Source organism: Lynx canadensis, chromosome C1 (assembly GCF_007474595.2).
Source record: "Lynx canadensis isolate LIC74 chromosome C1, mLynCan4.pri.v2, whole genome shotgun sequence".
NCBI lineage: Eukaryota > Metazoa > Chordata > Mammalia > Carnivora > Felidae > Lynx > Lynx canadensis.
The window spans coordinates 146,773,540-146,800,392 of record NC_044310.1 but is presented as its reverse complement, the minus strand read 5'-3'; the positions used below and the strand labels follow the sequence as shown (position 1 = coordinate 146,800,392).

The 26,853-nt window shown below is 37.3% G+C and overlaps 1 protein-coding gene across 1 annotated transcript in view; it reads left to right on the top strand.

Annotated features, from left to right (window-relative positions):
* The window catches only part of ACVR1C (activin A receptor type 1C), a 41,902-nt gene extending 18,528 nt beyond the window's left edge, over positions 1–23,374 (top strand). The window contains exons 2-8 of the mRNA XM_032594154.1: positions 2,717–2,956; positions 7,826–8,056; positions 10,888–11,055; positions 12,428–12,584; positions 14,260–14,384; positions 17,488–17,618; positions 23,006–23,374. Coding sequence (XP_032450045.1) covers positions 2,717–2,956; positions 7,826–8,056; positions 10,888–11,055; positions 12,428–12,584; positions 14,260–14,384; positions 17,488–17,618; positions 23,006–23,131 — 1,178 coding nt within the window. The 3' untranslated portion in view covers positions 23,132–23,374. The remainder of the gene's footprint in view (positions 1–2,716; positions 2,957–7,825; positions 8,057–10,887; positions 11,056–12,427; positions 12,585–14,259; positions 14,385–17,487; positions 17,619–23,005) is intronic.
* The last annotated feature ends 3,479 nt before the right edge of the window (positions 23,375–26,853 follow it).

Sequence of the window (26,853 nt, the reverse complement as noted above, 5' to 3'; positions counted from 1 at the left end):
GAGAGCTGTTAACCTTCACGAGAGCAGTACACTTTTATAGAGAGTATTCTATTTTCAGGGTTGCTGACCTTTCGCCTCTTTATTGGTTGCCATAGTGATGATCTGAGCTCTGCTTAATAGAGCTTTACTAAAAGGAAGACAATCAATAAGCTTTTTAACTCTAATGTTTATATTGATAGTTTCTGATAACATATATCGGAATAAGATATAGCCTGATAAATGTAGCTAATAGTGGCGTTTTATTTTTTGAATTTTATTTTTTAAATTTTATTTTTATTTTTAAAAGCACACTCAAGTAGATGTTTATGTAGGTTGCAAGAGATTAAATGCTTTCTGTGGCTTTCTTAGAATTCCTAGAATAGCATTGCGAGGACCTAAAAATATAGATACAACTTGAAATGTAGATTGAAAGACCATAGTTAAATGGATAATAAAACTGTTTTATATTAGCAAGCTTTAGAAGTTGCAAGTACAACAGTTAATGATTTCTAAAACAAAGTCAAGTCAGAGAACTCTTTTAGCACCTTGTCATAAGAACATTCAAGGCCAACCTCTTCTCATATGCACCTGTACAACTTCTAATGACTTCAGAGGAATCCTGAAACCTTTAGGAGAGGGAAAGTTGGCGATCTGCCAGAATTCCTGGGGCAAAGTAGAAGAGCATGGATTATGTTTGTTTCCAGAGTTCACTAAACAGTTTTAAATATATTACTTATCAATGATAAAAATATATATGTATATATTTTTATGATTATAATGAAACTTTCATGAGCACATTTTTGAGGAATTTGATTCCTTTTCCTTGAGAATGAAATAATATTTATTTTAAATTTGTCTTTACCTATTCTGGTTGACATATTGTAAGTAAAATGTAAGTGTATTTAATATAATAAGCTCTCTAGGATTGCAAAGAAAGAATTCTGAGGAATGGCTTAATTCACAAGGTCCATTATCACCGTCATTGGTTTAGACTCTAAGGTGCAGGTGCTGTGCGTTGCTTTCTATGCATTCTCTCCAACCCTCTCACTGGGTATGCCTAGTCAGCTGGGGCAGTTTGCCCAAGGCACTATAGCCACAAATGGAGAAAGTGTCATCTCACTTTGGCTTCTCTTTCTCCAAAGTCTGCATTCTTCTACTTCTCCTTGATGTCTGAGAACCTAAGACTCCAGAATTCTATTCCTGTATCCCATCAGATACTTCCCAAGGCTTATTAAAAACAAAAACCAACATCCCTAATGATAGGACCCAGTGATGAAATTAAATTGATGCTGAGGCTGTCTTTAGTGAATGAAAAGAAAATGAACTATGTGCTCATTTCAGGTGTCAAAATAATTTCTTTGAAAAATACAGGAAATATCTGTCATCATAGATTTTTTAATGTATCACTATTTTCCCTAAATTAAAAAGATTTCTTAAATGCAAGATGAACTTTAGAAAAATTGGCTGTCTGTGTTTTAACAGGAGAGTCACAAATTTGATTACACCCTTTATGTTACTTGGTTTCAATGATCATGTTTATTTTTCTAAAACTAAAAACCTTATCCTTTGCTTACTAAGAACAAACTAGTAGAACTTTTAGCGGTTCCACCATTTCAAGATCTATTCGTCGTCTCCAGTTGTCAACACTGGGGATAGAGTTGAGAACAAAGCAGGCAAAATTCTTTCCCTCACGAAGCATGCGTTTTTTGGAGGGAATTGAATAATGCCTGGGTGGCTCAGTCGTTAAGCATATATAATGTGCCAGGTGGTGATACAACCCAGGGATTAAAACACAACAGCAAAAGGGTGGAGGATGAACCAGAACCCAGGATGAAGTCCTACTATTTCAGCGAAGATTCAGCCAAGACCATCGAGCCTGGATGACTGCATCGGACCCCTCCCTCTGTCTCTTCGCTTTTTACTCCTGCGCCCCTCTGCGGCCACGCAGCATGAACCTTAGATCCCGTAGTTCGCCTCCTCCAAGTCCTGCGACAGCTCCTACTTGGAATAGAATTCACAGCCCTTCGCTTAGCCTACCAGACCCCACAGGCTCTTTTTGTCTTGGTTGCCTCGCTCTCTTCTGCCTTCCTCCCCGCTCACTGCCCTCCAGGCACGGGTTGTGCCTGAGCAGCCCGAATGGGCCTCACCTCGGGGTCTTGCACACTTGCTTTCACAATGCCTGGCGCGCGGCTCGCGGAGACCCTCCGGGCGTTGTTCCCTGTCGCCTCCCAGAGCGGCCTCCAGGAGCACTCTGCCGCAAGGGGCATCCCCGCGGCACGCGCGTGCCCCTCTGCTTCCTCACAGCGCGTAAGGCCTCTTGTCGCACATCCATCTGTTCAGTGGGCGTGTGGGAACATAAGCAGCTCCAGAGGAAGGATTTGGCTGCCGCGCACCGCTGTATCTCCAGCACCTGGAATGGTGGCAAGAGCTATTGCAAGAGCTCGGTAATTATTTGGGGCATGAGTGAATGAACGTGCTCCAAGGATGGACTGCTGAGAAATGGGGAGAAGATAGTAGAAAAATGGCAAATGCCTTGGAGGATTGAAAAGGGCTCCCGTGTGCTGGTGCTTTCCACGATCCTAACTCTGGCGCCCATCTGGATCCCATCTTGATCCTAACTCTGGCGTGCTGGGTAGCTCCACATCAATGATGCGAAATTTTGGTGATCCTGGTTACAATTTCTAGAGTATCTTAAATGGGTTGATTTATGGTCGTGTTCTTTCTCTTTTAACTGAAGCATCTCCAAATGCCCCAAAACTCGGACCCATGGAGCTGACCGTTGTTATTACTGTGCCAGTTTGCCTCCTGTCCATGGCAGCGGCGCTGATGATATGGGCGTGCCAAGGTCGCCAGTGCACAGACAGGAAGAAAAAGAGACAGAATGTGGAGGAACCTCTCTCTGAGTGCAATCTGGTAAATGCTGGAAAAACTCTAAAAGATCTGATATACGATGTGACGGCCTCTGGCTCTGGCTCTGGTATGTGCCCCCTGTCCATTTTGCAGTAAGAAAACTCGCATTTAAAAATAAATCAAAACAATTTCTAACCTGTAGAAAAGGGCCCCAGTATTATGAATTGCATCATTGAGAGTGCTCAGCGTGGTACCTGGTAAGTTCTGGTATAGAAACCTATTTTAGGATTTGATGAAGAGAAAAAAACGTCATGGCTGAAAGAGTTAAGTCTTCTCAGTTGCCTTGTCTGCCTTTAGGTGTTCCGAGTCTCACTTTTATATTCCTTCACAACTTATTTTTTGAAGCAAGAAAGAATTTCTCTTCTCCCCCCTGCCTCCGTTATGGTTGGTGATAATCATTGTGGCTCTCTTAGTAATGTTTCATGGGCACAAACGTTACTGTACTTAAGGAATTGGGTTCTGGGGGAAAGATGTTAGTTGTGCAAAGTGGTATTCTTAGAGTGCCCTTGCTCGTGGTTATGAAAGTCTTCGGAATCCGCAGCATCCCCTGGGATGTGTGTGTGAAGTGAACAGAGAGCTGACCTGAAATCAAAATCAAGAATGTGTTCTAAAAGCATAGAAACAGAGATAATAGGGAACAGCACAGCACTCCTCTGCTGGCTGTTGCCGAGGTGAGATGATAACTCTATTCCTCTTGAATGGAACTCCAGAACCCCTGGTGAAGCCATTCAAAATACGAGGCTATTTTATGGCCTTGCTGAGCCTTTTTCATAGCACAAACCATATGAGGGCATTTTGGGTTTCTGGTGACAGAGCAGATTCCTCCGTAATAACAGACTCTCTAATCTGGCCTTTCCTCATGTGTACATCCAGGAATCCTGAGGGCATGTGGTACTGCAGACATGTGAACTAGGGTGAGCCGAGGTGGGTCACCTCAGAAGGCCCTGGATCCCCTCTTGCTTTGGAAGAATCATTAAGGATGATTCCCCCAAGCGGACTTTGAGAAACTCCCCAGCCCATGGCCTTTAGGAGCGTGGCACGATTAACAAGGGCAGACGACACAGTGGCGGTAGCATCTGTATGAGCATCCGTATTTAACATGAAGCAGCTTTAGGCTCACCAGAGCCCAGAAAAGAGAGGCCTAATTATGTCATCCAGAGAGCGCACACAGTTTGTTGCTTCTGAGGGCAAGACTGCCTGCTCGCTCATTGAACAGGGTCTCAGTGTTTATGCCATCCCTGCATAAATTAGATAGCATGTTTTCAAAGGAGGAATATTGGAAAGAACTGTCTCCAAACTGCAAAGTTTGTAGAACTAAAATCCAAATTAAATTCTTGCATAGAAAGCTGGCATTCTTCGTTTAAAAGTAAAACTGTCCTGGGGCGCCTGGGTGGCACAGTCGGTTAAGCATCCGACTTCAGCCAGGTCACGATCTCGCGGTGCGTGAGTTCGAGCCCCGCGTCAGGCTCTGGGCTGATGGCTCAGAGCCTGGAGCCTGTTTCCGATTCTGTGTCTCCCTCTCTCTCTGCCCCTCCCCCGTTCATGCTCTGTCTCTCTCTGTCCCAAAAATAAATAAATGTTGAAAAAAAAATTTAAAAAATAAAAGTAAAACTGTTCAGAATTGGTACTCAGTCCTCCCTATTACATCCTGGGGACTACTGTTCCCTAATTTCCTGAGCACTGGTGACATTCTAGGCACAAAATATGAGCACAGAGAGCTCTGATTTGTACCCAGTTCCTTGAAACCTTATATAGTATCTTTATAAGGTTCAAGTGATTAAATAACCTCCTATTTAATATCCCCCCCCAAAACTTCAGTTCAATTGAAGATGTTAAATAGAAATGTGTATTTTAGAACTACTCCTGGAATATATTTAAGATGACTAAGAACGTCCCTTTCAAATAAAATTAATAGCGATATTATAGCTGGAGACTGGATATTTAGTTTAAGAAAGTAATCATGAGTCAGGACATGAAGTAAAAAATTAATATTAAGATTTGTGGTGTTTTTGTGCATCGTTAAACCTAAATCTGGATTTATTAACTGTTGGGCTCTTGTCTCTATATTATTCTAAGATCTTTTTTTTTAAGTTTATTCATTTTAGAGAGAGCAAGAGCGAGCAGGGGAGGGGCAGAGAGAGAGGCAGAGAGGGAGAATCCCAAGTAGCTTCCCCACTGCTAGCACAGAGCCCGACGTGGAGCTCGAACTCACAAACCACGAGATCATGACCCGAGCTGAAATCAAGAGTCAGACACTTAACCAACTGAGCCACCCAGGTGTCCCAGGATGTTCTAAGATCTTTCTTAAAAAGAAAGCTGTAAATATACCAAAGCACAGATGATTTTTTAAAATGACCAGTTTGAAAGAGTTTTAGGCACTTTTTCTCCAAGTCAGATACATACATTTGGCAGTGAGCACTGGCCAAAAATGCCTTTGGTAATCAGAGAGAATGGGTTCAGCTGCAGCAATGCCTCCATCATGAAAACTCATTCACTGAGAGGAAATCAGGTGGTTCTGCTTCCCCTTTGCTTTTCTTAATTGACCAGCAAACTTTAGGCAAAGGCAGTTTTGTTAGATGTTGAGAAACCAAAATCATGAAACTTATCCCTGACCGGGTCAGGGACACATTTCAAAGAGATAGAATACCTAAGAGGCAAGTGGACCGATGTCCTGCGGGACTGTTTCTGAGAACGGATTGTGTCTCAGGTGGCTTCTAAGAGTCTGGGCACATTGCTGCTTTCCTCTCCCCATATAACACTCCTGATGAGTAGTGGCATTACTGAAAGATACCTTTCCATCAGATAGGCAGCAGCTTCTACAAACCCTGGTTTAAAAAAACAAAAGAAGAGTAAAATGAACCTACATGGAGAAGCGGAGTCCATGTTTCTTCTAATGAAATTTCTAAGCGTATAAGCAGAACTAGATTGTTTGGAATGGTTGCCTTGAAAGATACCAAAGCAACTTTCACCAAATTTTAGTGTCTCAGCTTAATTGCCATGCTGAGTACCTTAGATGATGTTCTCTTACTTTGCCCATGGTCTGGGGCATTGGTCATGCACTTGATCAATTTGCGGTTTGAAAACACAGGCTTATCTAGCTCTGATGTGATGTTTTTGCGAGTGTGTGTGTGCAAGATGGGAGAGGGAGGAGAGAGTTTGAGATTGAAATTTGGCCTGCTAATTGTTAGTACAACTTTTATTGTGTGGCCAAGTAGTAAAATTGACTGTAGTCTACAAAAACAGCCTTTATAGTTTGCTGCTGGAAGTCTTCCCAGCAGGAGAGGGCTGGGGGTGGGGGTGGTATCCACTGAATGGTGAGAGCAAGAGTTTGGACTGAAGACCTGTGTTTTAGTTGTAGCTCTGCCTCCCACTACAGCCTAGTTCTGGGCAAGTCTTCGATTATTGTGGGGCCCCGATTTTCTCATCTCTAAAATGATAAAGTTGGACTAGACGATCTCAGAACTTGCTGACCGTGGGGCTCCGTGACTAATTGTTAAGACCCATAATAGCCACCTTATAGTCTGTGCTTGTTTAGCCACAGTGGGTGGTTCTCACGAGGATGAGAACATCTGAATAAACTGTGGCACATTTCAGGAGCAGAGGCCGAAGCCTGCAGAGCTCAGAGGGCTGTTGCAGTGAGAGGTTCCGAGCCATCCCACTACAATGATAATAACTAAACATGACTTTCCAGAGTACGCTTGTACTGTAACCTCTTTAACTATTTTCCTCTAATTATAATTGTAGTAAGTACCCATTGTGGAAATTAAGAAAATGTATGTTAGACCAAAGAATGTCACAATTCACCCCGATTCCACTAAATAGAAATAACCGTCAGAGCATTTAATAGATTTCCTTTTTAGCCTTTTTCCGGTGCCTATTTTGAATAGCTAGGTATGCTCATTTAGATGGATAGAATTTACTGTGCTATTTTCATTTAACGTTATCGCAAAAGTGTTTTCGCATGTCATTAAGAAATACCTCATAAGCAGCATCATTATCACTTGCTCTCAGTAATCCGTTCTCGGAATATTAAGGCCTAGCCATTATTGATCACTTAACATACCAGGTACTATGCTGGGTGCTTAACATGATTATTGATTCTTGGATTACCCCTATGGAGTAATCCCTCCATAGCCCCTGTTTTTTAGATAAGGAAGTTGAAGCTCAAAGAAGTTCAATTACTTGCTGGTGGTTATGTTGCACAGCTGAAATTTGAATGCAGGTCTTTGTTATCTGTTCTCTTAATCTCTGTACAGCAATGTTTAACAATTTTTCTATTATCTGATATTTTTCCTTCTATTTCCTATAAACAATAACATATTAAATATTTTGACATAAATATTTCTGCATTTTGCAGTTAAATCTTTAAGAAAGAATTCTAGGCATGGGGTTATTAGTTCAAAGAACCTGAACTTTTTACATACACTCAGAATATATTTTCTTTGAATTTTTTTTTGTTCACAGAATATCCATTTGATATTTTCTATGACTATACCTCACTTTTAGTGTAACGTGATTACCTCCCTTGATTATTGAATTTTATTCTTCACTTTGCAGTTTTACACAGAGAGTTCTTCTGCTTCCCCAGTTGTACTAGAAGCAACACATTTTAACCATTAAAACCTGACTGGTTTTGATGGGCAAATCGGGAGATTTGCAGCAATTCTGAAAAATCAAATATATGTAGCAGTAGTCTATGTTCAGGAAATTTTCATTTGTGAATATGAGAAGAGAAAATCATAGTAAGAATTTGGAGTATTCCTTTGAGCAATGGTTTGACATTAAGGTTTGGTATAATGGTGCTTGTTTCTTTAAAATCAGTAAAATTATTAAAGCGTTTAAATGTTTCCCTATTTGTGTGAAAATAATGGCCATTATGATGGTTCTTTTCTGGCACTCCCTTGTTTTTAATCAATTTCATCTGTTCTTTTGTTAGGTCTACCTCTGTTGGTTCAAAGAACAATCGCAAGGACGATCGTACTTCAGGAGATAGTAGGAAAAGGTAGATTTGGTGAGGTCTGGCACGGAAGATGGTGTGGGGAAGATGTGGCTGTAAAAATATTCTCCTCCAGAGATGAAAGATCTTGGTTTCGTGAGGCAGAAATTTACCAAACAGTTATGCTGAGACATGAGAACATACTTGGTTTCATAGCTGCTGACAACAAAGGTATTTTCTTTTTTTTTTTTTAATTTTTTTTTCAACGTTTATTTATTTTTGGGACAGAAAGAGACAGAGCATGAACAGGGGAGGGGCAGAGAGAGAGGGAGACACAGAATCTGAAGCAGGCTCCAGTCTCTGAGCTGTCAGCACAGAGCTGGACGTGGGGCTCAAACTCACAAGCTGTGAGATCATGACCCGAGCCAAAGTCGGACGTTCAACCGACTGAGCCACCCAGGTGCCCCCAACAAAGGTATTTTCAATCTAATTGAGTTCAGCAAGTAAAAATGTTATGTCTGTCATCAGATCAAACTAAATAATGTCCTTGTTTTAATAAAATCTAGTCTAATTTCTTTATTGAGGATAGAAAATGCTTTTCCTCTTCTCCACAGATAAACATACAGATCCATACAATAAAGGCAGGGCAGACGAGTGATACGAAATCATGATGATGCCATAGCCAGGTTGATTTTTAAAGTATTTGGTGACTGGTATGGCACAAGAATCGACCAGTCAGAATAGAAGATTCAACTGGAACAGAGTCCTGAGAGAACCCTGCAGTGCTAGCTTTTATGCCTTATTTTCTGGTTCGTGGAGAAATCTGGAGGCACCTTGTCAGGGGTTGGGGTGGGAGGTGGGGGAGGTTGCTTTGGGTGTCTAGGGCAAAGGAATGGATTGGAATTTTGAATAGCAGCTGTTAGCTGATGAGGACAGAAATATTTCAATATTTTAATAACTGGCACAGACATACCAATGAATGCTAGCTGAATATCCACCTTTGCTAGGACGGTACCTCTCATCTGTATGAACAGGCTTCAACTCCAGAATTCCAATTTTCCATGAACATTATCAGAATGGCAGCCAGCAAATCAATTCTAGTGAAATGTTCTATTAATGTACTTTGAGCATGATTTATATGTTGAGGCTTAACATCAACAACCCCAAGCAGTATCACTTTTTGAGTTTTGAGGAGCAAGGCAGAACATCAGTGTCCTGGTATTTAAATCCGTATTTGGAAAATACGGTGTAAATCCCTGAGTTATCAGGGACTGGGTATGAAGTTTGTGAGTTACCTGTACTTTCTTCTTTTTGCATAGATTTTAGTCATCTAACTGTGCATTAGTTCCCTGAATAAAGGGAGACAAGGCACAAAGGGAAGCAAAAGTTGACCCACTCAATGTTTTTGATTTGAATCAGTAATATTCATGAAGAACTTTGGTGAGGTAGAGATTGTAACATCTATCTAAAAAACAGATGATCTATGGGTATCAGGGACTCACCATCACCTATGGAAATTAAAATCTATGGTTATTTTGATCTATTATAAGCTTTATTGTTATTAATTAGATGACATAAGAGAGGCCTGGAGTTATTGTACGTTTTGGTAGCAATTGTGTTTGCTGATGGTTTGTGTTTTTTCATGTGGGTAGGTATAGACTGAGTAAAGCCAAGATGAGCTTTAAAAAGAAAGATGTTCTTTCCAAATTCTCAACTACATATACTTTGAAAATATATCCAGACTATCAAAAATGAGACATTTCTTAGTGAGCTAAGAACTTTTCCTTCCTAAGATTGAGTTGAAGCATACCTACTGATTAGATTAATTAGCAATGTTGTCAAAGCAGTAATGACTTTAGTTATATGGATCATCTTGATGGGTGGGTCTAATTTAATCATAATGTTTATTTGATTATAAAAAACAATAGGCCCAAAAGACATCATCCCTGATGGTCTCCTTCTTCAGTTTAACTGGTCTACCTGTCACTGGCTTACTAATCAGTGGCTTTGTGCATGCTTTCAAATGACCTCTAACATCGCTTTCATCCTCATTTTTAAATCTTTTGTGGTACTTATAGTTCCATTGGTTAGTCAACTCTCTGACAAAGACGTTGATGTGAGAGGACAAAGGTAGCCATTGGCGTTGAGCAGAGAGAGGGTTAGGAGTAGGGATTGGTTTTATTCATGGTCAGTTTATTACTGAGCTTTATCACGTTATGTTGATTTTTGTATTCCTAGGAAATTTTATTGCTACCCGGATTTGGAAATTAAATATTTGGATTAAGAGTTAGCTTTTGTAAATAAAGCATTTAATAGGAAAAGTCCGGAGCAAATGTTTATTATGGCTTCCTTCTCTGAGCATCAGAACTGGTCAGGGCTTCCCAGGGCTGTTGTAGACCCCATTCCAAAAGCTAAAACTAACTCTAGGGACTCTAATACCTAGAGAAGTTTTAAGCTAATTTCTGTTCTGCTAAAAATATTTCATAAGCTGGATTACCTTTTGGTTAGATGAAGTAAATTATTTGAAAATGTTTCATAACTGGCTCTTAATGTAAGCATTTGGGGAAAATCAACTTCATATTTTGAAAAGTGAACAACATGAACATTCTTAGAATTTTCGGGCTTTTATTATAGTGATAATACTTTGTGTACATTTGTTGCATTTCTGGTTTTTATTGGAAAAATCTTTCTTAAAAGCTCAGAGTGATTTATAGCACAACACTGAGCCTAAGAGCATCTGTCAGTAGTTTTTCCTATAATGTGGTGTTATCAATGTATAGAGAGAATAAGAAAGAACTTGTTCACTTATCATAATTACTCTCACAGCTTCCTATAGCTACAGTATGTATAACAGGTTTTATTATATCAGCATCTTCAGGGATTCAGTGAGAAATTTTACTGTACTAACTTGGACTGTCAGTATCATCACTAAAGTAATTAACTTTCCTTTGTTAACAATACAGATTTATTTTCAATACTGACATTTGCTAAAAGCCTTTGGTTTCTTCCTTAACGTAATACAGTGATTTTTAATGCAACAAAATTATTTTTTTTCCATTTAGATAATGGAACTTGGACTCAACTTTGGCTTGTCTCTGAATACCACGAACTGGGCTCCTTATATGATTATTTGAATAGAAACGTAGTAACAGTGGCTGGCATGATCAAACTGGCACTTTCCATAGCGAGTGGTCTGGCCCACTTACATATGGAGATTGTTGGTACACAAGGTACGTGTTTTCTTTCTAAGTTCTCTCTGCTTCAATATGAGGATGGAAACACCAAATTGTGTTTTAGTGCTTCCTTGTATTTTAATTTATTCCAATTATCAAATGTAAAGAAGCACTAAGGTACTTTATAAAACTGAGGGTATTATCATGATGCAGGCAATTGTCATCTATATACTCACCATTGTGTATATTAGCCATAATAATGTTTTTATACTGGTGGCTCTGGCTTTGCCATTTAGCACATACACCTGGGAGATCTTACTTGGGGCGGGGGGGGGGGGGGCAAATGCTCTATATTCAGAGAATATTGATAGCTTAAATATTTACCTTTGATAACTAAAATAATGGGAGATGGTAATGTGATCTTGAAAAGATATTTACATATCATGTATTCAAAGGCCAAATAATATGCACTGTCCTTACTATTTATTGAGTTAATAGAGAATTGGCTCTAGAAAGTCATTAGTCCGGTCGGGGCAATAATTCTCTAATTTGGATTCATGGGCCCTTTAAACTCTTAAAAACTACTGAGGATCCCAAAAGTGTTTGTGTATTTGGGTTCTACCTGTTAACATTTACTATATTATGAACTAAAATTGAGAAATGTAAAAAATATTTATTAATTTACTGAATGCTAATTAACCGATTAAATGTGAAATACGTTTCAAAAATTTACGTCTTTTAAAAAAATTGCATCCTTTTTTGTAATACAAAAACCATATCTAGTGAAAATAATGGTTTTGTTTTACATTTTTTGCAAATCTCCTTAATGTCTGACTTAATGTCTGGATTCTCATGCATGTTCTTCATCCACTTGGTTCCGATATGTTGTTTTGGTTGAAGTATGTGAAGAAAAGGTAATATCACACAGATATGTATTCAGAAAAGAGACTCAAAGACTCCCAGGGATTTTAGGGTCACATTCGAGAACTGCTGGTGTAGGGTAGTAAAAGTTTGAAACATGTTTGTAAGAGAATATTTGCTATATTCTCACGTGGTTGTAGCGATGCCAATTCTTTCCCTGTTCATTCAACAAAAATTTATTAGTGGCCACCAAGTGCCAACAAGTGTTCTGAGCATCAGAGCCTTGCGGGTGAGCAAGACACAGGCCTTTAGGCAGCTTTCAGTCTAGTTGGGAAAGACAGATAGACACACTTGGGAATGAACAATATAGCCAGTAATAAGGGTTCTGAAGAAGGCAAAACGAGGTACTCTGTGGAGAATGACTGGGGATGTGGGATGTGTGGTCAGGCAAGACTTGTCTTAGGAGGTGACATTTGAGCCAGGTCTTCAACGTGATTGCCTTTGGAGAGAGTCAATCTTTAGTAACAACAACAAAAAAAAGGAGTATTTTTTTTCTTATGCTTCATAGGTAAACCTGCGATTGCTCATCGAGATATAAAATCAAAGAATATCTTAGTGAAAAAGTGTGAAACGTGTGCCATAGCAGACTTAGGGTTGGCCGTGAAGCATGATTCAGTACTGAACACTATTGACATACCTCAGAATCCTAAAGTAGGAACCAAAAGGTAAGATGACTAGCTTTGGTAGCACCCTGAGACATGTGACTGCCTCCCAAACGTGACGTCATGGGATGCGTGTGTGCGTTTTGGTGTTTTTGGTGGCGAGTGGTCTGAATGGAAAATCATTAGGCCCCAGAAAGCAAGAAGTCTTCTGTGGGTCATTGAGAAGTCAGTGGCATAATGCTTATAAAGCAGGGACAGGTGGCATTTTAGTTGTATAGACAGTAGTCATTTGGGTAAGGAATCCAGTAGATAGGTATGGTGGAAGAGATGGTGATACATTATTTTTCGTGCGCCACTTTCTGAGAATACATTTTCCTAGGGATAGGAGGAAAAACATGTCATCAGTATGTAGCTCCTCCAAAGCCTTTATACTTATAAATGCACTGAAACTCAGGGCTAGATCTATTTTTTCAGGTTCTAAACAAGAGATGTAGAATCAGTATATTGAGCAAGGTAAGTGAGGGACTCTAAATAAATACATACATGTGCTATTGTACTCCCTTAGTATTTAAGGACGTGTAACAGTTTTTGTATTTACCTGTAATTGTACTTATCCTTAAGTCTCCCAAACTGATGTATATTAAAATAATAGGAGTTTGGACATATTTCCCACGTTCAGGGAACAGAATCTCTGAAGGTTCAGAACAAGAACGAGATAAACAGAACATACTGCATATGTATTACGACAGGCCCGTTGGGAGTGAGATTTCTGGTGTTTTCTTGTTCTGGCCAGCCTGTAGCCAGCATACTTCCATTTCCTTTTATTTGAACATCAGGCTCATGCTCCTTTGATATAATTCCTCCAAGCCAGATTAGAGATTCCAAGCCCATCACTCTGAGCTCTTCTCTTGGTTCCCTAGAATTTAATGAGGCCCCAGGAACGCTTCAGGGCAGTTTGTTCAAACCAGGCGGCCCTATGGGACCTTTCTTCTTTTCCCTCTGAAAAGCAAACTTCAGCTTGCCCATATGACAGTCTCCACATTAGGGACCCCCAGGGAAGCCTTGGATGCTGGATTCCTTAAGAGGATCTAAAACTTTTAAGAGTTTGGGAGAGTACTGCATCCTGATCTTAATATTTTGGGAAATCATCAAAATCTCCCTAGGATAGCTAGACTCAGTCAGGTCCCGTGGCCTGTAGATATCTTTTGTTTAGTTTTATTCAAACAAGGTTGTAATTTTCTTGTAGTCAATGTATATTGTGTATATATTTTTTGAAACCAGTATAAAATAAAATTGTTCATTCTGAGAAGGTATTTAGGGTATGCTGCTGAGCACTAGCGTTATTGTCCTGGGCCCACCATGAATAAGAGATGCTTCTTGCCCTCAAGGAGCTTTACATGGCAACATTTGTTGGTGGGAGTTGAGTTCCCTCTTTCCTCTTGAGTGCTTTGTTTACTGAATTTCCCTCAAGCTTGTTTTTTGCAAGTCATTTGGCTCCTGGCACTTGTGCTTTGACACTGAGTAGGGTGACCTCTGGTTTTATTTAAATTTTTTTTTAATTATGGTTCATTCAATAACTGTATTATTTAAATTTAATTTATTACAGTGACTTAGATCTACTTTTAAAAATGATGTAAGCTATCCTAATTTATATTTTGTGACAGGATTTATTAAGATTGTATTTTACTGGATTGCTGTAAAGTCATACACAGAATCTGAAATGTGCATGTTTTTCAAGGTATATGGCTCCTGAAATGCTTGATGATACTATGAATGTGAATATCTTCGAGTCCTTCAAACGAGCTGACATCTATTCTGTTGGTCTGGTTTATTGGGAAATAGCCCGAAGGTGTTCAGTTGGAGGTAAGATGTTGGGGATAATTTTGTATCTGTCTTTCCTTGATGCTTTGAATATAAGATATGATTTTGTATGTATTATTTTCTAAGCACCATATTGAATCATTTTTTAAAATTTAAGAGACTACCTTTTAGGGGTAGCTTTCCATTGGCAAAAGTGGAGCATCCTACGTATGATGCTGATTTTATATTGTGATTACTGCTTAGGTGGGAGTGACATTTCTCCTGATAATTCTGATTTTCTTAATGATATTTTGCACAGCACTTGAAAATTTTCTTCAGTTTGTATGCAGTTAGCTGTATCCCTACTTAACATTTTTTTTTCTTAGTGTTTATTTTTTTTTTTTTTAATTTTTTTTTTTTCAACGTTTATTTATTTTTTGGGACAGAGAGAGACAGAGCATGAATGGGGGAGGGGCAGAGAGAGAGAGAGACACAGAATCGGAAACAGGCTCCAGGCTCTGAGCCATCAGCCCAGAGCCTGACGCGGGGCTCGAACTCACGGACCGCAAGATCGTGACCTGGCTGAAGTCGGACGCTTAACCGACTGCGCCACCCAGGCGCCCCTCTTAGTGTTTATTTTTGAAACAGAGACAGAGCGTGAGCAGGGGAAGGGCAGAGAGAGAGGGAGACACAGAATCTGAAACAGGATCCAGGCTCTGAGCTGTCAGCACAGAGCCTGACCCGGGGCTCGAACCCACGAACTGTGAGATCATGACCTGAGCTGAAGTCAGACACTTAACCGACTGAGCCACCCAGGCACCTGCTATATCCCTACTTTATACCAGAAATTAAACCCAAAGATGTTAAATGACTTAACAAGAGCCATAGGAGTTGAAGTCTTCTAGCTTTCAGGCTTTTCCTGTTTTGTTTTGTTTTGTTTTTCCCTCTGTGATAATGCATGTGGAAGAGAGAAAGCGATGGTGGGCAGAGGTGAGCATAGACTAACTTCCTGACTCAATGCTCCTAGCAGTTCAGAGATTAATAATGAGAGGAAGAGTTTGAAAGGATGAAACCCTACAAATGCAGTCTGAGGGAGTTGTGGCCTCAGCAGAGAAAAGTTAACTACCGTTAGAAAATGGATTAGAGTTTTCACTTCCAAGGAAGAAAGACTTAAAACTAAGCTGTGGTTTAGCAAATTCCTGAATATCTGACTTTAGGCAAGTTACTTGGTCTCACTTTCCTCATCTGTAAAATGAATCATAGAAGTGACCCCTTGGGCTTTGAGGATCTAACAAATTGATTTAATTAATTAATTAGTATAGAGCATGCTTATAGTAAACATTCAATAAAACAACTGTCATTATCAAACCAACTTCAGTTTTTATATTTCGCATTGATGTCATTTTGCATTACGCTAATCTCATTTTTTTTAAATGAGTAAAAAATTTTTTTAAGCTTCCAAGGTTAAAATTATACTTGAATGAGAAAACATAATTTTCCCCCTTTTATTCACAGATGAAATAGTACACCATTCAGGAAGATGAAGCTATTTATAGAAGCAATAAAATTACAGTAGGATTTTGGAGCCAGGGATTGAGTTCCAGATCTGCCACTTACTAGCTCTATGACCTTTACCAAATTTATGACTCTTTGTGCCTCAATTTCCTCCTTCTATAGAGTAGGGATAATACGGTTCCTCTTTTAGTCTGTGGATTTGAGAAATAATTAGTTAAAATATGTAAAGAATGGAGCGCCTGGGTGGCTCAGTTGGTTAAGCGTCCGACTTCGGCTCAGGTCATGATCTCACGGCCTGTGAGTTCAAGCCCCGCATCAGGCTCTGTGCTGACAGCTCAGAGCCTGGAGCCTATTTCAGATTCTGTGTCTCCCTCTCTCTCTGACCCTCCCCCGTTCATGCTCTGTCTCTCTCTGTCTCAAAAATAAATAAACGTTAAAAAATAAATAAAAAAATTAAAAAAAAACATGTAAAGGGCTTAGGACAGTGCATGGTAAAAAGCATGACTCAAACATGTTTGTAACAATTTTTTTTAATTCATATTAATAATTGTCTAGATGTGCTTTTATCATTGTCTTTAAATTTTCTTCAACTATTGAAATAGTAATTTGTGAGGGCACAACTTAAATATTTTACATTAAAAGTACTATAGTTAAAACAATTTTATAAGGAAATTCTCAATTTCAAGTAATATTCTGATAATTTAGATCAGGTCTTTGTATTTGAGACTCTTTTAATATGAACCTTCATGTTGAACTGTCCATATCTGGTACCTTTGCTGCTTCTTTGGCACATTCTCAGGTATGGTACTTCTATAATCCAAATGTAAGAAACACAGCATTTAAAAGATTGCCCATCAGTTTTCAAAAAGAGTAAGCTATTCTGTTTTGAAAAGGTTATTTCATGGAGAAACATACTTCATTCCCAAAGCAATGAGGCCATGCTATAAGTTTTTTAATTAGGCATTACTTTTGAATTGCACAATGGTATTTTATATAAATCAGAATTTACATAATCTTTATAATTATGTAAAATATTTTATATATTTACATTTATATCATTGTTAAAATCCTGTAAATGTGATGTATTTCTATAAAATCATACGTAATTGGGGCGCCTGGGTGGCACAGTCGGTTAAGCGTCCGACTTCAGCCAGGTCACGATCTCGCGGTCCGTGAGTTCGAGCCCCGCGTCAGGCTCTGGGCTGATGGCTCAGAGCCTGGAGCCTGTTTCCGATTCTGTGTCTCCCTCTCTCTCTGCCCCTCCCCCGTTCATGCTCTGTCTCTCTCTGTCCCAAAAATAAATAAACGTTGAAAAAAAAATTTTTTTAAATCATACGTAATATATAATATGTAATTGTCAAAATTATATACTTCATAAAATATATATGTTTGTTTTATATAAGATATATGTAATTATCAAAATTATATACATTTTCATAATATAAATTTTATAAACTTACATAATAATTATTCAGCTGAGCGCTTAATACCTATATCTTTGGTTTCATAGTGACACAAAATTTTATTAAACCTGACTTTCCAGTTTCCCAGGGTGCCCCTTGTACCTAGAAGACATAATTGGTTGTCTTTGGAAATAAGCATCTTTGTTTATTATTCACACTAGGAAATTTATCATGCAAATTTCTTATAGGAATTGTTGAGGAGTACCAGTTGCCTTATTATGACATGGTGCCTTCAGATCCATCAATAGAGGAAATGAGAAAGGTTGTTTGTGACCAGAAGTTTCGACCAAATATCCCCAACCAGTGGCAAAGCTGTGAAGTAAGGCTGTGTTCTTATATATGTTTTACCTATTGTAATTCTGAGGTAAGTTACCAGGGAAGGTTTTTGGAGACCACATAGTTCTTCTCTCTTAATCTAGGCATCCAATTCTTTCCATGTATGTAAGTGTATGTCCTTGCATCAGTCCTCAGAAAGATTTTAGTTCTTTTAGCTATATGTATACAGAATGCTAAGTTAAGTGGCAGTAACAGGCCCTGGTATCCCAATGACTTGACACAACAAGACTTGATTTCTTGCTGTGTAAAGTCCCCAACAGGTCAGGCAGCTGTGCTCCCTGTGCTGATTCAGTAATGCAGGTAACTTTGATCTCGGGATGCTGCTGTCTCAACGCATAGTTTCCAAGTGTCTAGGTCAGGCAAAGAGAGGAGCTGGACGGTCACACGTGGCTCTCTGATGCTCTGGCTTCAGGTGAGTCACATCATTTCCACTCATGGTTCATAGACCAGAGTCAGTCACACAGTCCCATCTGACTGCAAAGAGGCTGGTAACTGTAGGGACACAGACATGTTTGGTAGTCTATGTCCATGCCAGACAGAGTATTACAATTTCAATCATCCCTAGAGTCACTAAATTATTTCTAACCCCTAACTTGCTGAAGTTTGAGCTTATTTCCTTTCATCAGAAAAGCCTCCTCACGGCCAAGACCTTTGTTATCTCCTCATGCCCAACAGCACAGACAGTGACCACCATGGAATATACACACAATAAATGGTCATTGCAGTGCTAGTTTGGCCCTATGTGAGGGAAGAGACTTTTCTAGTTTGCACACGGAGAAAGAAGGGAAGATGAGGCAAAGACTACAGACCATCTAACTAATTCCAGAACTGTTTTAATGCTTTAATCTCTCCCAACCCCCTTATATATTCTACCATATTTAATTGTAATATGTGAGGTCTTTTGAAAGTGACATTTTTAGTTTGGCTTTATCCTAAGGGTTATTTTATACAGTAGGTTTTTTCCTCATTTCCCCCCTCTTTCATGTTTTATTCAATTCTTTTTCCACTTAAGGAAAGATTTATGTCTTGATATTTCTATTTCGTATAGGTATCTTATCCACTAATTATTTTAGAAGAAGAAATTGAGACATGTACAACTAAACTGAAATTAAGTGCGTTTTTTTCTAAAATTAATCATTTCATGTATATGGAAGAGTATATAACATATATGTAAAGTATAAGTATAATAATAAAATGAGAAGCAGTGAATTCACTACCGAGTTTAAAACGTAGAACATTCAAAGATTCCTTGCCCCTCTGAGAGATTACTGTTATGATGATTTATTATTGCCTTGCTTTTTTGTAGGAGAAAAAATATATATGCTATATATATGTATTTTATATATATATGTATATGTATATATATATACACACACACATACATACACACATACACTAAAAATGTATTGTTTACTTTTGTGTAATTATGAAACATATTATTAAAACTTACTATAGATACTCTTCTTAATTTCTTTTCACTTTCCCTTATAGATGTATATAGCATAATCTGTTCATTTTCATATCTGTGCAGTAGTTCATTATATTGCTAGAGTAAAATTTCTTTTTCTGCTCTTTGTCTTATGTGTGATTTTAATATTTTTAAACAACATGTGTTGTGGAAAAATTTCGTAGAGTATAAAAATGTAGATTCTTTTGGGGTGTCCATATAGATGATCATGTCTCCAAATAATGAGAGTTCTAGCACCAATCCTCAACCCTTTTCTTTCTTATTGCAGTTTCTAGGACTTCAATATAATGTTGCCTGAAAGTATTGATACTGGATATCTTTGATTTACTCCTTAAAGTTTATGTATTTCCCCTTTGAGTATGATACTTGCTGTAGGTTTTGTTTCTCATAACTTTAATCAGGTTAAATAAAAGCTGACTTTGTTTTGATAAAAACTTTCTTCCTCTGTATGAGGTGATGATATGGCCTTTCTCCTTTGTCTCTAAATGTGATAAATTGCATTTGTAGATTTTCCACTGTTAAACCAACCATGCATTCCTAGAAAAGATCTAACATAGTTTTTATGCAAACAATTTTGTACATTGCTGATATAAGCGATTTTTGTCCATTTGTGTCCAGTATTTAGTTTTCTTATTTTGTATTAATCTCATGAGATACTCATGTGATTTTATACCATTATTGTGTGTTGAGACTTAACATGTTTATCATTTTCTTTATTCAACATTACTTTTTGCCTCTCAGAGCTTCCTTCTAAGATCATTTTCTGATTTCCTGATGTGCATTCTTTAAATGTATTTTATGTAAATTGGTTTTTTAGGAAGACCTAGTGGTCGTAAGTTCTTTCAGTGTTTGGGTATCTGAAAATTTATTTTGTTCTTTATCATAAACAAAGTTAGGTTCATAGTTATTTTCTCTAAATAAAGTTGTTATTTCACTGTCTTCTGGCTTTCATTATCACTTTTGAGAAGTCAACTGAGTTTTGTTTTGTTTTCTTTTGTTTCTTTTTTTTAGTTCATTTATCTTTTCTTTCAGACTACCTTAAGAACTTCTCTGTCTCTAGTATTCTGCAGTTTCTCTATGATGTATTTGGTATAGATGTCCCTTGATTAATCTTTCTTGTAATTTTGGGACTTTCTAATTCCAAGGATTTGTGATGTTCTTCAGTTCTGGAAAATTCTGCACCATTATCTCTTCAAATAGCTCCTCCTCTCATTGTCTCTCTTACCCGTTTTTAGAGAACTCATTGGATGCCTGTTAGACCTTTCAGTTTTTTGCGTGTCTTCTATTCTCTCCTGTTTTCCATATTTGTATCTTTATGTAGCATCTCATATTTATCTTCCAGTTCACTAATTTGGCCCTCAAATGTGTCTAACCTGCCACTTATCTCATCTATTTAGTTTTTTTTAAATAAAAAAATATTAATAAAAAATATTAATGATAATATTAAGTAGTATTAAAATTATTCATCTTTCAGGTCAAGAAGTTTTTTTTTTTCAGTCAGAAAAAGGTAGTGACTTTATTAGGTTTTTTGTTTGTTTGTTTACTGAAGTATAGTTGAGACACATTATATTAGTTTTAGGTATACAACATCAACAACCCAATACATCATGCTGTGCTCACCACAAGTGTAGTAGTTACCATCTGTCAGTATACGATGCTATTACACCACTATTAATTATATTCTCTATGCTATATCTTTCATCCCTGTGACTTATACATTTCATAACTGAAAGTCTGTACCTCCCACTCCCCTTCATCTATTTTGTCCATTCCTCCCACTGCCTCCCTACTGATAGCCATCAATTTATTCTCTGTTTATATGGGTCTGATTCTGCTTTTTGTTCATTGATTTCTTCACTTGTCTTTTAGGTTCCACATACAAGTGAAATCATGTGATATTTGTCTTTCTCTGTCTGATTTATTTTACTTAGCATTATACCTTCTAGGTCCATCCATGTTGTTGCAGATGGCAAGATCTCGTCCTTTTTCATGGCCAAGTAATATTCCACCACAGATTTTTATATATATATATATATATATATATATATTTATATATATAGATAGAGAAGATACATTTCTATTTATATATAGATATAGATGTAAATATAGATACATTTAATTTATCCATTCATCTATCAATGGACACTTGGCTACTTCTGTATGTTGGCTATTCTAAATAATGCAGCAATAAACATAGAAGTGCATGTATCTTCTTAAATTAGCATTGCTGTTTTTTTAAAGGGGGGTGGTGGGTAAATACCCAATAGTGGAATTACTGTATTGTACACTATTTACATTTTCATGTTTTTAAGGAACCTCCATACTGCTTTCCACAGTGGCTGCACCAGTTTGTATTCCACCAGTAGTGCACAAGGGTTTCTTTTCCTCCACATCCTCATGAACACTTGTTATTCTTACCTCTTTGATTCTAGCCATTCTGACAGGTATGAGGTGATATCTCATTGTGGTTTTGATTTGCATTTCCCTGATGCGTAGTGATGTTGAACATCTTTTCATGTGTCTGTAGGCCATCTGTGTATCTTCTGTGGACAAATGTCTATTCAGGTCCCTTGCCCACTTTTTAATCAGATTATTTGTATTTTGTGTGTGTTGAGTAGTATATATAAGTTATATATGTTGGATATTAAGTCCTTACCAGATATATAATTTGTGAATATCTTCTCTCATTCTGTAGGTTGCCCTTTCATTTTGTTGATGATTTCCTTCTCTGTGAAGAAGCTTTTAACTTTGTTGTAGTCCCAATATTTTATTTTTGCTTTGGTTTTCTTTGAAGAGTTATGTCACAATGTTTTATTGGTACTTTTTCTTTTTTAAAAAATGATCTTTTTAACTTATATTTTGAATTTTCTCTTTGCTTTTTAAAAATTTATTTTTTATATATTTATTTCATATTTTATATCATTTAATTCTAGCATCTAATGTTTTGATGGGTCTGATTTTACTGTTTGTTGTTTCACTTGATCCTTGTTTATGGTACTTTCTTCACTCTTGTGCTTGAATTTTTGTCATGATCTTAGGCTTGTTGCTTAAAATGCTTAACATTTTAAGGCCTGAGCTTGATTTTTTTTCCTTACCAAGAGTCAAGATTTAGGTAACTTACAAAATTTAGATAATTTATAAAATTATTAGATAATCTAAATAAATTTAGATAATTTACAAAATTCCTTGTCAGACTGATTCATCCTTATATTCAGGACTTGGCAAACATCTTGACTTGACACCTTCTGTGTACTTTGGGCTGTGTTTCCTAACTTTCACATGTTGTTCGTCGATTCTGAAAGTCTAGACTATGAGATCAGCAGATGTCGCCAGAGCAGCCACTTGATTCAGTGATTTCTTGCATCTCTCTGGATTCATCTTTTCTCATTATTTTCCTTTCTGAGTATTTATTTATTTACCAGTTCACTGTACAGGTTTTATTTTTTAACTCAGAATTTTTGATATTTATACTTAGATCATTATTTTAAGATGGCATAATTTACATACGCTAAAATGCACAAATCTTAATATACAGCTTGATGAATTTAGAAAAAAGTATACACATATGTACCTACCATTCAGACCAATGTATGGGGAATTTGCTACTCATCCCATATCCCTTTTTTGGCTTTCATGGCCTTTCTCAGATTTTAAAAATTGGCCACTTTTCCATATTCCCAGAAATCAATGGATTGCACTTTCAATGAAAAGTTAGTTTCTCTAATGTTAATGTGTGTGTTTTGACTGGATTTTTAAGGAGGTTGGGTCCTTATCTTTTCATATTGTTTTAAGTTTACGATTTTCTTCATAGCTTAGCATCAGTTCCTGGGTTTGTGGTTATACTTCTCTTGTACTGTGTTTATGTGATGGGCTAACATGTTTGATATTTTTCTCTTTTAAAGGCACTCCGAGTCATGGGGAGAATAATGCGTGAGTGTTGGTATGCCAATGGGGCAGCCCGCCTGACCGCCCTTCGTATTAAGAAGACTATTTCTCAACTTTGTGTGAAAGAAGACTGCAAAGCCTAATGATGATAATTGTGTTAAAAAGAAGTCTCTCACAGCTTTTCTTTTCTCATTTTCCCTCTTTATGTGAATGTTGTTGCCTTTTTTTGTTGTTGTTCTACCTCAAAGATAATGCAGGACAGTATTTAAGAGCCCAAAGGCAGCATGAAAAATAACTCTAAAGTCAAGCATGGGCAGGAGTTGACTTCATCCCATCTCTGTGTTGTCTTTAATTTTATTTTGAAAAGCAACACATCGATTCATCTTTTTTATTTAATAAGATGACAAAAATGTAAAATAAGCTATATAAAAATAATACAAGCCATTAAGGTTTTATTTTACTTGAATCAAGAGCACATGAATGAAGAAAAAGAAATGTAAAAGCATTTTTTTTTCCTGAGACGAAAACAGTTTCATTAAAAATGTGAACTAGAGCACATTATATCTCAGCAGAACTCTAGATGATATAATCTGTGGTTTTCTCTTTTTTTTAATTAAGAAGGATCTTTTAAAAAAGTAAATATTGCTCTGAACTTCAGTGTCTAAAACATGTAAAAGGGGAGCCGCTCGGTTAGAAGGTGGAAGTGAGGTCAGAAGTAGCCACTTCCTTGGCCTTGTCTCTTCCCAGTGTCCTGCTCTCCATAAGCCTCTACCACAGCAGCCCCGCAACAGTGTGAAAGCCACTAAAATTTTTACTTCCTCTCATTTCCAAATGAGACATCTGACAGCTTGAGACACTGAGAAATCCCAAAAGTCACATAGCTAGTGGTGGCGCTGGACCTTGGTCCAAATCTTGTGATAATCTATAGACTTAGCCAACTTCCTCCTTTCCCTTAAAATCCGTGTAGTTCTTTTCTCCCTATGCAGAAACAACATCTTTCATGGTGGTATTCGTGGTCTAGTCAAACAGAAGACAAATCGGGTCATTTTGCACAATCATAATGGACCTGCATGAACTCTGACAATACTCATTGGCATTTTCCTCATGGAAATTTCATAGTCCACCTGTTTGTTAGATAAATATTAATGTTTTCTGCGTACTTCCAGAGATTAATCGGGCATATAGATCCATTGTTAGAAGATGTCTTTCAGATTTATTTCAGAGGTCCCTACTACTTTTGTACATACACACTTAGAACAGAGGGAAGAGGAAAGCAGGAGATGTTTTGAGAAAAATTAAGAAAATTCTTCAGTAACTGTAAATAAATATTTCCCTACTCTTTCAAAATGAGCAAGTAGATGCAGAAGAAGCCTCATGATACTTTTGGCTTTATTTTACTTCCTGTGGAGACAGAAGTGATGAATTCTGAATAATACGTGAAACATTGAGTATTTCCTTCAAATCTGTAATTCTCCTTTGGTAAAGGAGATTTAACATGCTATCTTTTATTGTCCTAAAACACTGCTTCCTAAACTCTGTTCCTTAGAACACGCTTCTGTTGAGATGTTCCAAGGCCAAAACCGTTCTTTGATAGATTCTTAGAAAGTGATACTGCACATTAGTATATCATGTGCTTTGAGGAATATAGCAGTTAAGAGATGTTACTTGAATTTCTTTGAATTAGATTTCCCAAATTATTTGGCCTTGGAACCCTTTTTATTAAGAACAGGGCAGACCTTTTTACTGTCCCACATTTTAGTGTTCTACAAAGCATAACTTGAGTAACAGTGTTCTAAAGAATATATCTATGTATTTTCATGTAGAGCACAATCTATTGGTTATAATTAATTTCACTATGGAAATATGTTACTGAACCCATCTTCGTTTGACTGGGATAAGATATCGAAGGTCCAAATCTGATGGCTGTGGCACTGTCATTCATGCAGTTATCCATTCATTAAATAAGATAGGGGACCCCATATCTTCATTGCCACAATATTGGGGCCAATAGAGAAAATATGGATACGTTCTACCGCTGGGGATTTTAAAAGCCAATTTGGAAATGGGAACAGGGATGTAGGTGTTGGGTTGGGGGAAGGAAATAAATTGACAAATAGAATACAAAGTAGAAAGTCTTGAATTCTGTAAGACAGTGGTTTCCTGAAATTGCTTTCAATCTGCAAAACATTTAGACAGTATCTTCATTTGGTTATTGCAGACATCAGTTTTTAAAGTGACTATGTGAAGGGATTTTAAAAAGAGCTTACGTGAAGGGGTAACCTTGTTTGTGCTTGTTACCTTGATTTCTCAGAGATTGTTTATGAATATATGAGAATTAAATTATTTATTTACTGTAGTTGTACTATAGCTACATGGTTGTCAAAATAAACAAGAATAATATCTCCTGTTTTATTCACTTATATTGGGTGAATATACTTATTTAATTTTTAAGGGAATGTTTTAACATCCCCAATTTTCCTTGACACTGTGTTTTATAATTTATTTGAGGGTGTCCGAATATGATTCCATATTTTTTTGGTTCAACTTTTCCTCTAGAGGAATCTTTACCTTTTGAGACGTTTTTCTTGTTTTCATGTTGGTTAACTGTAGCTTCTAACTAGTCTTACATCTCAATCACCAGATGCACTTTTTAAGAAAAGAGGTAGGTTAACAAAAATGATTAAAAGAAAAGTTAAAAGTTCTAATTTCTCTCAACTCTCAACACGATTATAAATAGAAAATATGCACTTACAAAAATAGGGTAAAGTTTAGAACATAAAACAAATTTATTGTATATACGTATACTGTTAAACTTCATATTATTTGTTTTTGATGAAGTATCATTGTGTAGTATTTATTTCATTTGAATTGTGTTATAAGCAAAAAATATTTTTCATAGGCTCAATGTGTCATTGTTCTTTACTCCTTTCAAATATTTTGACTTTGGGTATAATTTAAAGCTTGGGGAATGCTATTTATGAAATGTCAGTACAAAGTGGTGATGGAGTTTCTATGCAGCATCACTTCCTTAAAATAAGGGAAACCTTATTTGTCGTCAATATTACAGCATGAACTTGTTGCCTTTAAGCTACACGTTTAAGTGTGTAATTGGTAAAGATTCTGTTGTGTGCTTGTGTGCTTTCTTCTATGTCTAAAGTATTTGGCATGTCACATCTAGAATTGTTAATTTATGTTCTGACTTGAAAGTGAAGTGAAACATGACTGTGTCGTGCACTATTTTAGGCATAGCACTTGCTTTTCATCTTTATACTTTCAATTAACTTCGCATTTTAAATTTCCATGATTGTATGAAAATAGTAACCTGGTTGCAGTGTCTGAAGACTTCAAAATCAGCTTTTATCTTAAAAGGAGGATCTGTGATAGATTCATTAGGTTGCAAGTTCCATAATAATTTATTATTCTTAATACTTCTACTTTAGTGGGAATTATTAAACAAAACTACTACTGTGCTGGAATTTTGCCACCATGTGATTTTTTGGGGCAGAGAAAACTCAGGGCTGTCTTAGAGTTTACGTAAAAATACCAGGGAACCGGGGCGCCTGGGTGGCGCAGTCGGTTAAGCGTCCGACTTCAGCCAGGTCACGATCTCACGGTCCGTGAGTTCGAGCCCCGCGTCCGGCTCTGGGCTGATGGCTCGGAGCCTGGAGCCTGTTTCCGATTCTGTGTCTCCCTCTCTCTCTGCCCCTCCCCCGTTCATGCTCTGTCTCTCTCTGTCCCAAAAATAAATAAACGTTGAAAAAAAAATTAAAAAAAAAAAAAAATACCAGGGAACCTACTGAGCAAATCATCTGAAAGCAGGGAGCCCACGTTCGCCATTATACAAAGTTCAACTTAAAATAGTTTA